The following is a 15,193-nucleotide window of genomic DNA, read 5'->3' as shown; positions in this document are numbered from 1 at the left end:
AAAACAAGCATAAGTCAGTTAAAAACTGAAGCAACACAGCAAACAAATTTTAAAAGGAAAAAAAACTGATGTTATGGCATAACCTAAACCTCTCTTTCAGTAGGCTCTTCACTATAAAACACTATAATCTGAGAAAAGAATCAGCTTTTCCTTTTCCTACGGTTTAAACACTCTATTAAACTCCAATAAAGCTCAATTAATGCTGTTTGCCTTCTTCCTCGAGCCTCCTGGAGAGACTTTTGATTGGCTGCCAGTGACATCATCTGCACGCGCGGACCGGAGGCCGTTGAAGCGACAGCCGCTCCCCCTCCCCTCTCAGCCAGCCACAGAGAGAGGCAAGCAGCTCGTCCAAATCCCTCCCACCGCAGGGCCGGCCCTGGATGTACGAGGAGGATCAGATGTAATATTAATGAAGTCGCGCATTGGCTCGTACTCGCGTCATTCCCACTGCGCGACTTCTGTAGGCTGGCAGACTTCCTTCAATATTATTTCTGGACAGCAGGGTAAAAGTACTAAAAAATGTTGCCGTGCCACAACACTGGGACGGACTGAATGGAGGCCACGTTGTCGGGGAGCGGAGATAATAAATCCGTCTACGGTCAACCGCGACACTCACCGGTAAGCAGAAACGCAGAGCAAGTTTGGGAATCAGTGGCACAAGTTGTTCTTGAAATGCACGGTCATAGAGATTTCACGCGATTCCATAATTAATGAAGCGGAATATTCAATTGCTGGAACCATTTTGAGTATATATATCTATATATATATAGATATATATAGATATATATATCTACATATATGTATATATAGTGTATGTATGTATGTGTGTGTGTGTGTGTGTGTGTGTATTATAAATTCTCTCTTATTTTATAAGCCCCGCAGGCTTAATGGGCTTCAGTCCTGACAAATGCGGCAAAGTTACAATCCGTACCTTATTTTTCTTTATTTTTTATTTTTTTGTTTAAATCAGTCATCCCGTATTAATCTTTTTAGAAATTATTCACGGCGGTGGTGTGAAATTGGATTTCCTTCAGTCTGCAGCTCATCTGATCAGTTAGTCTCCTCCTGAAAGCCATATCACATTCTCGGCACGTTCTCATGCCGGTTTTTTCAATGAATTTGGCCATGAATGATTTCTGCTTTTGCTGAACCTGCACCGTGCATAAAGGATGGCAGCGGCCGGGACAGGCAAAGCTCGGCGGGTGTCTTTACATAATATGCCAAGATGACATGCTTTTAAAATGCTCAGGCTTCTGATCCAAAGGAAATGCCACCCTTCTTTTTTGGTACCCCGTCTTTCCATTTGGGTGAGACAAAACTGCAGCGTAGCATTGATGCAGTATTTTATCTTTTTTTCTTCTTCTTTCTCTCTTTACCTCTTCCTGTTTTTGAATCAGCCACACCAGAGTTGGGATGAAAAATTAAGCATCACTCACGTGTGTGCGGTATCTGGGGGATGATTCATATTAATTACACCCAAAAGTGATTCAGTTACAGGAGAGTCTTGATGATTTAACTGTTTATTATTAGTGGCCGGTCTGTCACACCTAAATTTTCCCACCAACTTGGGTGTCGCCCTGCAGGTGTTGACATTACTAATATTTGGCTTCTGCAGCCGTTTCCTAGTTTGCATGGTGTTCAGACAGACGAGGGGACGTCTTCTCGCAGCCGGGATTAATTCAAAAACTTATCCTTTCCACAGAGCGACTTGTTGAGTTCTCCGTGAAAGTCCAGTCCTCGGTCTCCCCATGCCTCCATCTCCCCTCGACGACAGAATTGTGGTGGCGCTGCCAAGGCCAATCCGACCTCAGGAACTCCAACTACGCCTGGACACCAGCTACCTGGACTCCATCACCACCAGCAGCATCGACAAGACCGTAATCAGCACCACCGTGGTGAAGATCCGGGCGACGGCCAATCTTGTAACGTATATGCCCTCATCCAAGGGCTCCACGCGCTCATTGTCGTGTGGATGCAGCAGTGCCAGCTGCTGCTCTGTCACAACCTATGAGAAGGACAGCCAGAGCCTCAGCCACAGCCAGGTGAGCGCCAGTAGCCCCAATCTCAGCTACGCCGGGCCCCCTACCCCAATGGTCAGCAGCCATGAAGCATTAAGTGCCCCCAGTCTCGCCCCTGGCACACCGAAGGCCCTAGCCACCGTGAGGGTCATCCACCCCAATGAGCTGGCCAAGCGGATAACCTGCTGTCCCATGGGTCACCCTGTGGGGCCCGTGCCGGTCATCATTGACTGCCGGCCCTTCATGGAGTACAACAAGAGCCACATCCGGGGGGCCGTGCACATCAACTGCTCTGACAAGATCAGCCGGAGACGGCTGCAGCAGGGCAAGATCACTGTGCTGGACCTCATTTCCTGCCGTGAGGGCAAGGACTCTTTTAAGGGCATCTTCTCCAAAGAGATTGTGGTTTATGATGAGAGCACCACAGACCCGAACCGGCTGACATCCACTCAGCCTCTACATGTGGTCCTGGAATCACTGAGGAGGGAGGGCAAGGACCCAATCATCCTCAAAGGTAACACTTGAAGTAGAAGCATCAAAGTGGGAGATAAGTGAAAAACAAGCAACTAATGAGGGCTTTCATTTACAAAAAGGGGGTAGAAACCGCAATTTCATGGGGTTTAGCCTGACTTTGGAGGGACTCTGTAGCAAGTGTCTGATTTAATCAGTGCTAGAAGCTTAGTCGCAATATAAACTAACATGAAACAAATGTGGTAGAATAATAGTGTGTTTAAAGCCTCCTAAACTTTTGTCTTTATTGTTCGGGCCAGCTGATTTTCTTTCTTTTTTTTTTGCCTGTCACCACAGCGTTTTAGTTTTATCACCCAGTGAGCTGTGGGCTTAAGCCTCACAGCAGTTATAACACCACAGATAACAGCTTCTGCATCCACTGCCTGCATCGCGCTCATGCATAAACATATGCACACGCTCTTTAAGAGCTTTCTATATGACTCGCTCTCACCTTTTTTTCCCCTTTTATTTTATTTTTCTGTTTTTTGCAGAGAGCTAGAAGCAGCTGTTAGTAAATAAGGCAGCCTGGTGAGATAGCAGTCCCTGGGTCATTGCCATGTTTTCTATCTTTGGTTGGTGTGTTTGAAGCTGGAGAAGTATGTCGTGTTTGGTGGGTTTGGGGGTTGGGCTGCGAGTGTTCCTGTATGCCTCCCAGTCACAGCCTAGCCGTAAGATCACAGCACCTTGATCTCGTCTCTTCTCGTCTGTTGCTTTCACTTGTTCCTCTGGTCCTCCTGTGTACTTTGATAGACGAGGCTTCTCCTCAGTCTCTCATCCTGCACGGGTGTCTGTCTGAAGCTGCCTCAGTGGGAGGAACAGGCAGACTGTCTTGCTCTTTCTTCCTCTGGTTTAATTCTTGAAAAATCCGAGCATCCTCTCTGCTAAAGGGGATCAAATAGCACAGGCTCACTTTCCTCTACTTTTATCAGCATCGGCGATGGCTAGTTTCTGCCTTCTCGTCACATGTGCATTCTTGCCTGGAGCCTTTATTCCATTCTGCATACATGCATGTTTTATATTATGTAATATTTCACTAAAAACCGTGAACATTTTTTTTGTTGCTGTAAGGACTTTGCTGCTGTAATGTGCAGCCATCATTATTCTTTACTTCCTTAAATTATTTGTAGAAATGTGTTATTTCAGGCAGCAGTAAAAATAACACATCTGGAACATACTTGTGCAAATGCTGTTGAATAATTTAGCCAGAGTCTGTTATTTTAGAGCTACCAAACATGTCTCCATCATGATTTATTGTAAATATGGCCACGGTGTGTGTCTCTACTTCACTGGAAACACAAGATCTTCCGTCCCCTGCCCCGCTGCAGCTAAAAGCAGATATAGGTTACACCTAATCCGTCAGAATTGCCATAAACAGCATGTCAGTAGTGTTGGAGGGTTTAGGGTAAGGGCTGGAAAAAAGCAGGTCTGTGGTGCGAGAGGCCTTGCGAGGCAGAAGCGGTAGCTTCTGAACAGGAACTGAGCCAGTGGCTTATGAAAGTGATCGAGACACTTCTCGTGTTTTTCACTTTTGTCAGTTTTAGTCGCAGATAATGACAGACAGTCACACTTGGCAGACTTCATCTCACGGCACCGTGCTTCTTCTGGGGGTTCTGCTGTTCTCGGTTTACTATGAAAGCTGAATTTGAGAATAAAAATATGCTTATTCAGTTTGAGCCAGAACTTATTTGTATTGTTCACATTCTCATTTGCATTGTGCGGCTAGCTAAATTTGTTTTTCCCAAATATAGATTAAAATGGCAGATATTTGCTTGTTACTAATGTTTAATGGAGTAATAATAGAGTCACAACAAATTGCAATAGAGGCAGCTTTTATTTACATCTAAATATTTTGCTTTTGTGTGCAAAGGAATGTGTATATCACCCAATGTTTTAGAGCCTTTGTTGAATTTTTGCTCTAAAACTGGGAAAGCGACTCTGAAACGCTGTCATCTGCACATTAATACCCCTGTTTTAGTGTTAATTTTGGTCTATACCAACTCGTGATGGATAGCTTTCCCTTTAACCTTCCCTAATGCTTCCGTAATGTGGCTTTATTTTGACGTTTAACTGAAATCAGCTTCCCAATAAGGTTAGTCAAAAGAACGCTGTTATTATAATAATAATGAGTTACCTCTGCGCAGTAGAGGTAAAAGTAAATGGTCAGATTACAGGTTGGAATTTTTCAAATTTAGGTAAAGCGCTTTACTAGTCCCTAAGGACCCCAAAGCACTTTACACATCCAGTCATCCACCCATACACACACACACTGGTGATGGTAAGCTACATGTAGCCACAGCCACCCTGGGGCGCACTGACAGAGGTAAGGCTGCCGAACACTGGCGCCACCGGGCCCTCTGACCACCACCAGTAGGCAACGGGTGAAGTGTCTTGCCCAAGGACACAACGACCGAGACTGTCCAAGCCGGGGCTCGAACCGGCAACCTTCCGATTGCAAGGCGAACTCCCAACTCTTGAGCCACGATCGCCCATTTATGATACATAGCCATTATATATATATACACCCTGCTAGTAGTGGGCTGGACCTCCTTTTTGCCTTCAGGACTGCCGTCATTCTTCATGGCATAGATTTGACAATGTGATGGAAACGTTCCTCAGAGATTTTGGTCCATATTGACATGACAGCATCACACAGTTGATGTAGATTTGTTGCACATCCATGGTGTGACTCTCATGTTCTAGTACCTCACAAATGTGCTCTACTGGCTTTAGATCCAATGACTGTGCAGGTCTTTCGAATACAGTGAACTCATTGTCATGTTTAAAAAAACAGTTTGACATGATTTTAGCTTTGTGACATGGCGCGTTATAATGCTGGAAGCAGCCATCAGAAGATGGTCATTAAGGAACATGGTCAACAACTCACAGTAGTATTTTAGGATGTGGTATTTAAATGATGCTCACTTAGAGCTAAGGGGCCCAAAGTGTGTCAAGAACATATCCATCATGATATTACACAGCAATCGCCAGCCTGAACCATTGATACGAGGCAGGAAGGATCCATGCCATCATGTTGTTTATGCCAAACTCTCGGGATGCCATCTGAATGCCGCAGCAGAAATCAACACTCATCAGACCAGTCAGTGTTTTTTTCCAATCATCTGTTCAATTTTGGGAGCCCATGGAAATTGTACTCTCAGTTTCCTGTTTGTAGCTGGAAACAGGAGTGGCACCTGGTGTGGTCTTCTGCTGCTGTTTGCATACTTCAAGGTTTGACATGCTGTGCATTCGGAGAGGGTGTTCATCATACCTCAGTTGTAACAAAGGGGTATTTCATTCATTTTTGCCTGTTGCAGTACGGTCTTTCTTCTTCTGGCATCAACAAGGCATTTTCAGTCAGAGAGATACCGCTCACTGGATATTGTCTGTTTTTCATACCATTCTCTGTAAACCAGAGAGATAGTTGTCGGAAAATCAAAGTAAATCAGCAGCTTGTGAAACACTCACTTCTGGCACCAATAACCATGCCTCGTGCAGAGTCACTTAAATCACCTTTCCTTTCCATTCTGATGCTCAGTCTTCATGCATCAGTGCATTTAGCAGCTAAGGGATAACTCCTTCATGAGCTGGTGGAGACCAAAAGGAGAGCTAAAAGTAGAACAGGGCTTATATTCTTGAGAATGTTTAAATGATAAACTTTGCTTGATATAAATATGTGTTTAGTCTTTCTGTTGAGAGATAATAATCAGTGAGAGGAAAAAATGTCCTAATAGTTTTATTTCTTTAGGCAAGGTTTTTCTAAATGGCCATAAAAATACAGATACAATATAGCTTTAAAAAAAAATAATTGTAAAATATTGTGATTTCTCTAATCTATATAACAAGAGTTGTACACCCGATACAAGTGCTTTACCTGCACCCCCGAAAAAGCCCATAAAAACATTAACATCATGAATATTATTCATCTTATTATTAAAATTGGTCACTTTTTTGGGCATTTTCTAAAAAAAAATCTGGAAATGAACTCCATTTCAGTGGAAATTCCCCAAGGTGTTTGAGCGTTGAGCTTGTTGTTGCAGGTCCTGTGAACACTTCCCCTTCTTATATTTACCACAGTGTAATTACTACCATGATAATGAGGGCTTGGCGACTATCATACCACGTTTAGGGTGATGTCTTTGTTTAACAGTGGGGCTGCTTCACGATGGAAACCGACAGTTGACAGGAGTGTCACCTGCTCTCCACCACAGGGGAAGTTGTATGGTTGTGCGATGACCTCACATGGCATTATGTCAGCTCTTGCACTGTGAACAATACATGAACTGATACTTGGACCCCTCCCCAGAGCTCCAGTGCTGAAGGGAACCTTTGGCTGATGGTATCACTGGTGCAAACAGGTGCAAACCGGTTATTTGGAGAAGTGAAGTGAATAGTGTATTTAAAACTCAGTGCACCTATTTACCTTCACATTAACAGGTAAACAGATGCGCCTGTGTGTACATGAGCTAGTGGAAAATGTCCCGCAGGCAACTTTGGGTCTAGTTCTCAAAGCAAGTTCACTTGGCCAATGGCTTCATCCTATTATCTAAATGCAGCATTCAAATTAGAACCAAATATAACAGTGGCGTCTGGGGTTTGTAATGTTTTCAGGGCTTCAGAGCTTTATCTGCTTTTATCAGATGTGTATGCAAAGCTTGGTTGTCCTGCTTAGCTGTTTCGTGTGTCATGTGGTGGTCAGACACATAAGCATGTTTATTTTTAGCAAAACTGCGCTCCTGTGGGAATTGAACCTTTAACCCGTGCCATGCCAGCTTCATGCTCTATCTGCTGACACCAAAAGGGTCCAGTCTGGATTTAGAAAAAACAAACTGAAGAAAAAAGTGTTGTTTGAGAGTTTAACTCGTTTTTTTTGAAGCATTAAACCCGCCCTACATCAGCCTTTCTCTCTCCATTCACAGGAGGCCTTAGCAGCTTCAGGCAGAGCCATGAAAACCTGTGTGAGCACTCGCTGCACCTTCACGAAGGCTTGGACACGGGCGCAGCTGCTGGCCTGACGGGGGCTCTACCTCACTCCCTGCCCTCCACCCCGGACATAGAGAACGCAGAGCTGACGCCAATCCTGCCCTTCCTCTACCTGGGGAACGAGCACGACGCTCAGGACATCAAACTGCTGCAGCGCTTGAACATCGGCTACATCCTAAATGTAACCACCCACCTGCCGCTCTACCACTATGACACGGGCCTCTTTGTCTACAAGCGCCTGCCTGCCACCGACAGCAACAAGCAGAACCTGCGGCAGTACTTTGAGGAGGCGTTTGAATTCATTGGTATGAAAATCACCTCTTAGCTTCACAGTACACATTTGGACTCTCAAGCTCGGCCATCTCACTGGGAAGCTGGCGTATTTAAAAAGTCACATGACATAAAACTTTCACTGCTGTTTGCACAGAGCTGTCAGCAGTTAAACAAACAAAAATGTTGGTTCATAAACTGTCTACATTACAAGAGCTCACATTGTGTCATGTGAGGTTATCGCGCATAGTATAAAAATAATCTGTATGTAATGAGTACTTCCTTTTGTGTGTTTTCTTGTAAATCTTCTCGTGACTCACACTTATTTCTTTAAATTCTAGTGCAGGAACCGCTTGGTTAAAAAAGGAAAGGTCATGAATCATCCCTCTGACACTGGAATAGTTGGTTTAGAGCAGCTCGCTCTCACGTCCTTTGAATGCATTCACTTTATTTTCTGAAGGTTATAGACAAAACCTCAGAAATTCGGCATTGTTAAACGGATTCAAAAGAGTTTTTGTTTAGTCTTGGGTTGAAGTATTTGTAAAAAGGATGAACTCATTCACCTTTTTTCTCTCCCTTATCTTATACATACTCCAGTCCCCTCCACGCAATTAAAAATGTTAATGTTAGGAACACAAAGGGATATTTTATGTAAGGAAACAATAGTGCTGTTTTTTTCTCATATGGATGACTAAAGTTTGTTTAAACTGGATGGCTCACATAGTCTGAGCTGATCTATTGAAATTTCTTTGCTGCCTGAAGGGAGGAAGGTCCTAGATCTAACTCACAATCAAAAACTCCACTTAGCTGAACTGAAGGTTTCAAAAGAGCTCCATGTCCTGGCATGTTGGATCCAGTGAATTAGATCTGTAGTTGATGTGCTGCTGTAATGCAGTATTAACTCTTTCCTCATAAAGACGACATTTGACGACCTGCCCTGTACCCCTAATGACGAGTTTTTAAACCTCTGTATATATCAATAAAGATGAGGTTTGATGACCATTAGAGTAGATTCAGGGTCTTTCCAAGGGTAGCTGCATAGACAGAGGCCATCCTCAGTAACTTCTTATGCAAATCTAGTCATTTTGTTCTCTAATAAGGCCTGAAAGATGACAGAAACCCCTCAGTTCAGAAAAGAGCCTTAAAGGTAGCTCCGAGTAGCATTTCAGGGTGTAAAGACTGAAGTAGATAAAAACAAAACCTTGCAATCTAAAGTTCAGAAAGGTTTACTCTCTGAACACCTGAAGCCACAAAGGAAGGTTCATTATCCAATCATGTGTGATGACTGGACTTCCTCATGGGCTTTAACTGTTTCCATGTTCTTTCTGCAGAGGAAGCACACCAAGCGGGTATGGGCCTCCTGATCCACTGCCAGGCAGGCGTGTCTCGTTCAGCCACCATTGTGATCGCCTACCTGATGAAGCACACCTGGATGACCATGACGGACGCCTACAAGTTTGTCAAAACCAGGAGGCCCATCATCTCCCCGAACCTTAACTTCATGGGCCAGCTGCTGGAGTTTGAGGACGACCTCAACAGTGGAATAACGCCACGAATCCTCACGCCAAAGTTGATTGGTGTGGAAACCGTCGTCTAGATTAACCTCTTGACCACTCCCCCTCCAATGCTCGCACTTGTACCAAGTCTCCATCTGCCAGCGGAGACTGGCTGATCTGAGCCAATTTGGAGTGTGAGAGTCGCCGAATTTTTCTTGACTCTTGAGAGTGCCAAAGCTCTGGGTCAGTGGCGAAGAGAAATGCCAAAAATCCCCACTGTTTGGACCTGGCTGAAGTCCCAGAGGAGAGAGCTAGAAAGACAGGAAGCGGTCGGTGGCGAGCTTTCCATTTGTGACTGCAGAGGAGCTTAAATGACGGAGAAGGAAATCTGTTTGGAAAAGAGATTCTGTGCGCTTAGGGGTAGATATTGACAGAAGAAACTCTTAAAGCTCACACTGTGGCACACAGTTTATGTTTGCAGACTCAGGCGGGGTTGGCCACGGCAGTGCCTGTCCAAAAAAAACAAACAAAAAAAACAAATAAAGACTTGTTTGGTGTGTTAATGTTGTTTTATTTTTATACAGGGGTTTATGGGGGTGACCATGACAAGCCCACAGCGGCTTACTGTGCAATAATTTCAGAGTGGAATGCAACTGAGACCTTGATCTTATGTGTATATATCGGACTTGATAATACAAAAATATTTCCAGCTCTTTGCTGAACAACGGTTTTGATGTTAATGTAAATTACTGTTGTTCAGTTCAATGTGCATAAGTATGCTGTATTTTAGGCAGAGGTAGGAGATGGGGGGTGGGGTGGGGGCTTATGGGGGTTTTTGTCCGCTGAAACAAAATTCATACTGAGTGCGTTTTCTTCACTATCTTCATTTCCCATTCCTGCATCTACATATGCATATCTTTTAGCAATATACATAGTAATAGACAGCCATATGAGCTTTTCTTTTCTGTTTTTTTTAATGCATGGCTGCTGGCAGTTGAAGGAACACTTTGAAATTACAGTGAATATTGTCAAACAGGGCTACTGGAGTTGTTTAATGGAACACAATGGAGGAATATCACTGCCTGCTTCTGTCTCCTAGTCGTTTTTTTCGCTCCAGTTCATCCGTGAGCCTGCTCTGTTGTACTGTTAAGTCCCCGTTGTGACCTCATCTTATGTTCTTGTCAGTGCCCTATATTTTGAGCTATGGTTCAGCCGATTCTAAGGTAGCAAAGTTAAGTTGAGGTACAAAAAAAACCATGCACTTCCACTCGTGGGTTACAGTTTAATGTGACAGTGAGGGTGGTGGTGTGGTAGCAGCGTGACCATCGTCTAATCTCGTGCAACTCCCTGTCACGAAGCTACAGTTAAGTGAGCTCTTCTTCCTTGCATAGGCAAGCGCTGCTGTCACGTGCTGCTCTAGTGCCTCTATCAATGCCTTAATTCATGCGTCACCAGTGGGCCTGCGCATGGCACTCTTAACATGTACGCACGAATGCAGAACACGCAGAGGTCAAATGTTAGCTCCCAGGCAAAACTGCCCCGCTCCTTTGTCTCAGCTCTTCAGACACGAGAGACTTCACGTTGCCTCGCTAACCTGTATAAATGATGGCATTCTGTCATTCGGATAACATCTTTAAGTTAATGCTTCTCACCGCTTCATGCAGACATGGCCAAAGAGAGTGAAGAAGATCACACTGATCACGTCTTTCATGTGTGGCGGGTATCGTTCTCATTGAGTTATTAATCGAGAGATGGCACACTTTTGAACGTCTCGTCGCCATTGCCACCAAGAGCAGGGTCTCTATCACTCTCTGCGCGTCTGTGTGTGTGCTGCAGGGTGCTGCTGAGAGTGCTGCGCCCCGTCCCTGCCACAGGCTCAGAGAAGGAGATCTCTCTCTCTCTCTGTCTTTCATTGAGAAGAGCAAATGCATCATAGAGGAATGTTTTAATTACATCCGTTAATTAGATGCTGAGTTGGTGAGATAAAATGTTATTTCCATTTTTCTGACATTCGGGGCATTCTCTGGTGAGCTGAGGCAGATCGCAAAGTTGCACGAGAAACACGCCTGTCTGTTAGGATGCATGCAAGACTGTTGCAAAGCGGTCAGATTAATAGAAACGTGAGTGTCTGAAAGGAGCTACGTAGACATCACTCTTCTAAGATTGTTTCTGCCATTCTTAATCAACGTGCGGGCGTTTAGGAAGAAACCCATGGAGGTTAAAATGCTCTTTGTGCGAGTCCAACCAAGTGGTGGCATTTGAAAGGAAATCTAATTGTAAATGAACTCGGCACGATTATATGCACTGCTTCACTAATATACTCACCCCTGACCCATAAAACAAATATATTAAGACTCTACTTGGTAGACTTCGCTCTCATCCATGTTGTAGATTGCTGCGTTGCCGCTGCACGTGCTGAATTTTGCATTCATCCTAATTTGTCTTGGCGCATTCGATTGTCTCACCTGTTGAGTGCTCATAGTAAAAAAGGAAGCATTTACCTACCCAGGTGGGATGAGCTGCGGTTTAAGCCTTTCCACTCATAGAACCGATCAGTCACTAAAGACCTCGTCTAGAGCTAAATGTGTGCACAGTCATAAAATATTCAGCAGATCAACACTGTTGGAAAATTTAAACTTTCCTTTTCAAACAAAGAAAAATTGCCTTGTTATCGTGTGGAAACCATGCGTCTTTGACCTAATTGGTTTAGATTTGATAAACCCAAGGGCTTTCAAAGTTTTCCCAGTACATAAAAGAGCATGTAATCTTTCAACTGAAGTTAAAACAAACAGCCAGTGATTTATGCCTTCTTCCCGAGCTGATTTGAAGCAGCTTCCTTACAAATTACGGTCCCAGTTCTCTTTATAGTCATAATGTTCTTCTGGTTTCTGTTCAGCTCTCCACTGTCTGCATGAAATAAAAGGCATGCAAAGAAGCACAGGGCTAAGTATCAGTGTCGAAAAAACATCTGCTTCGCAGTCCACTGTCTGTAAACAAATTATATCTTAAAACCAAACCCGAAAGGTTTTTTTTCATTGTTGTTTATTCAGTTTTGAAGAAAAAGTTCAGTCGGTAAGATTGAGACGTTTTCATAGCAAAGTGAATACGCATACAGTGTACTCAGTAAGGCTTTACAAACCAACATTCACGACAATAAGCTTGAAAAAAAAATCCCTCATGTGAAACTTCATGCTATGCAAAACGAACGAATATATAACGGGCTGTTTTCAGCTATTGTTTGATAGTTTCGAGGTCTCTGTGAACATTTCGAGCATGAATAACAAGTTTGCAGCCTCAAAAAGTGAGATTTGTGTGATTCACCGACAAAGAAGTTTAAAAAAAAAAATGTCTGTCCTATGTATTTTTTTGTTGTTGTTGCTGTTGTCACTGGTGTCTACTGGTGCTTTACAATATCTGATTATGATGAAAAGGTATAATAATAATAATAATAATAACCATTTACCACACGTTTGTAGATGTGCATTTATATTTGGTGACTACCATTTGCCAATAAAAAGAGAAAAGAAATAAAAAGATAAAAGAGAGAGCTTATTATCTGAGCCATTGTTGTAAAGGAAAAGTATACCTTTTCATCCCATTTGCTGATTCTTACAATCGCAGAGGCACATGGCTTTTTTTTTTTGTTTAAATGTAACGATCTATTTGACTGAATAATGTAACCGTCATACTGTACATTGCTCTCCGATCGGAAACGAAGCATGCTGTGTGCTCCTGGTCTGTGAGGGACACTCGCAGTCATTATGGTGCTGTCTGTTTTTTCTCACATTGCTCTTTCTGTAGAGGTCATCGCCAGACTGACAGCTCCGAAAAGGCATCTGGGTCTGTTCCCTTTTATTCGGAAATATGGTTCTGTATTAGAACAATATCAAGCTGTCACGTTTGATGTGCACTCTTTACGACTAGACTTGTTTAAGAGTCTCTGCTTTGGGCTCAGGCTCCGGTGACAATGGGCTTCACTCTACAAGTCTCTATATATTTCTTTGTGTCTATAGTAAACACTCAAATATATACAGTATATAAATATATATCTATTTTCTTTGTATGCATATATTCATTACTATTTTTGCACTGACCTATGGACAGATGGATTTATTTTTTCCACAAAGGGTGCTATTATAACGGAGGCCTTCTCCCACACCTTTTTGCATGACTTGCTCAAAATTCCTCGACTGGTCTGTCATCTCTCCTACTCTCCTCCTACTACTCCTTGAACTGTTGCAATTGAAGCACTGTAATTTTGTAATCCCTACTCGTGAGCTTTGAAATAAACAGGGAGGCTTGAAATTTTGTTTGGTGTACTGGATGTTTTTCTCCTTACCGTCTCAACAGTTCTTCAGCCACTTAAGATGAAAGACAGCCAGTTTCTAATATATTTTACTGGCATTTAATTTAATTTGTTATTAAATCTGTGACAGATGTTTCATGTTGCATTTAAAGCTATTTATATGAAAAAATGGTCAAATTTCTGTGTAATATTTGACTTGCCTGACACTCCCCTCAGCTAGATGAGGACTTTTAGCATTTTGCAGCTGACTGTTTTGGTTTTATGGCCCACAGCTTTGCTGTTTTTGATGCAGTTTTCTCATTTACGACCGCAGCAGGCAGATATTTTGATGCCAAGTTTCAGACTGAGAGACCAGTTGAATTGGCTAATGTTCATAACTATCTGTGAGTTGTATAGACATCCAGCTGCTTGCTCTATTGATTACTTACACTCACAGGCCACTTTGTGAACAAAACATTTAACTGGTCATTAACACAAATATCGAATGAGCCAATTACATCGCTGCAACCCAATACTCTGAGGCAAATGGACATGGTCAGGATGACCCGCTGAAGTTCAAACTGAGCATCAGAATGAGGAAGAAAGGTGATTTAAATGACTGTGAATGTGGCATGGTTGTTGGTGCCAGATGGGCTGGTCCAACTCTAATTGGTTCAAAAAAACTGAACAACAGAAGAAAAAATAGTGCCTTATCCTGGTCTTAGTCTTTATTTTTGCTCCCAGGTTCACGTAACAATACGAAGGCATCGATCCATCCTGGCTCGTCTCAACTGTTCAGGCTGGTAGTGGAGGTGTAACAGTGTGGGAGATCTTTTCCGCGCACACTTTTACTTAGTGCTACAACCTACCTGAGTATTGTTGCTGACCATGTCCATCCCTTTATGACCACAGTGTATCCATTTTCTGATGGCTGCTTCATGCAAGATATCACGCCATGGCACAAAGCTGAAATCACCTCAAACTGTTTTTTTGACCATGAATGATGAAGTTAATGAGTTCACTTCACTGAAATGGCCTCAAAAGTCACCAGATCTCACTTCAATAGAGAACCTGTAGGATGTGGTGGAATGGGAAATTCACATCATTGATGTGTAGCCAGCAAATCTGCAGCAACTGTGCGATGTTATTGTGTCAGTATTGACCTCCAGCACCTGTGCCCCCAAGGCAAAAAGAGTCCCACCTGATACTAGCAAAGTGTATCTAATAAAGTGTCCAGAAAGTGTATTTAAATGTAAATGTTGTGTCTACAACTCCAAAGCGACCACAAAAAAAAAATGCCGGTTTAATAATTATTGAGAACTAAAAAGCACAAAAGAAATAAATCATAATTTTTGGACAAGAGAAAAGAGAAAAAGAAGTCTTGACAGGAGATGCTGTCTTGACATCTGAGCACCCAGAGGAATACACGGCAAGAGTTGTGAATTATCTGCGCTCCCTTCCATTGAACCATGTGTCACATAGCTACAGGAGTTATGAGCCTAAATTTACTCCAACTTTACAGGCGGCTGCTGCCTCATGGCTAGTGGGGAATGGGGGTCAAGATCTCTCCATAGGAACAAGAACAAAAATAGTTTTTAGTGTTGTTTCTAATTACGAACGATGAGTGCCACGAC

At 43.1% G+C, this 15,193-nt stretch overlaps 1 protein-coding gene across 1 annotated transcript; it reads left to right on the top strand.

The window, feature by feature from the left end:
• The first annotated feature begins 341 nt into the window (after positions 1–341).
• On the top strand, positions 342–13,583 carry dusp10 (dual specificity phosphatase 10). Its single transcript, XM_040017653.1, has 4 exons — positions 342–618; positions 1,703–2,532; positions 7,445–7,813; positions 9,110–13,583. The coding sequence occupies exons 2-4, from the start codon at positions 1,749–1,751 to the stop codon at positions 9,373–9,375; spliced, it is 1,419 nt and encodes a 472-aa protein (XP_039873587.1). The 5' UTR covers positions 342–618; positions 1,703–1,748; the 3' UTR covers positions 9,376–13,583.
• Positions 13,584–15,193: the final 1,610 nt, after the last annotated feature.

This window comes from Simochromis diagramma, unplaced genomic scaffold (assembly GCF_900408965.1).
Source record: "Simochromis diagramma unplaced genomic scaffold, fSimDia1.1 OVJJ01000802.1, whole genome shotgun sequence".
Taxonomy (NCBI): Eukaryota; Metazoa; Chordata; class Actinopteri; order Cichliformes; family Cichlidae; genus Simochromis; species Simochromis diagramma.
The sequence above is the reverse complement of the archived record's forward strand: the minus strand, read 5'-3'. Positions and strand labels throughout refer to the sequence as shown.

Bases quoted from the DNA above. Each gene is read 5' to 3' on its own strand.
- dusp10 (XM_040017653.1), top strand. From the start codon at position 1,749: ATGCCTCCATCTCCCCTCGACGACAGAATTGTGGTGGCGCTGCCAAGG. The intron at 2,533-7,444 runs GTAACACTTGAA...CTCCATTCACAG, and splicing joins GGACCCAATCATCCTCAAAG to GAGGCCTTAGCAGCTTCAGG. The intron at 7,814-9,109 runs GTATGAAAATCA...TTCTTTCTGCAG, and splicing joins GGAGGCGTTTGAATTCATTG to AGGAAGCACACCAAGCGGGT.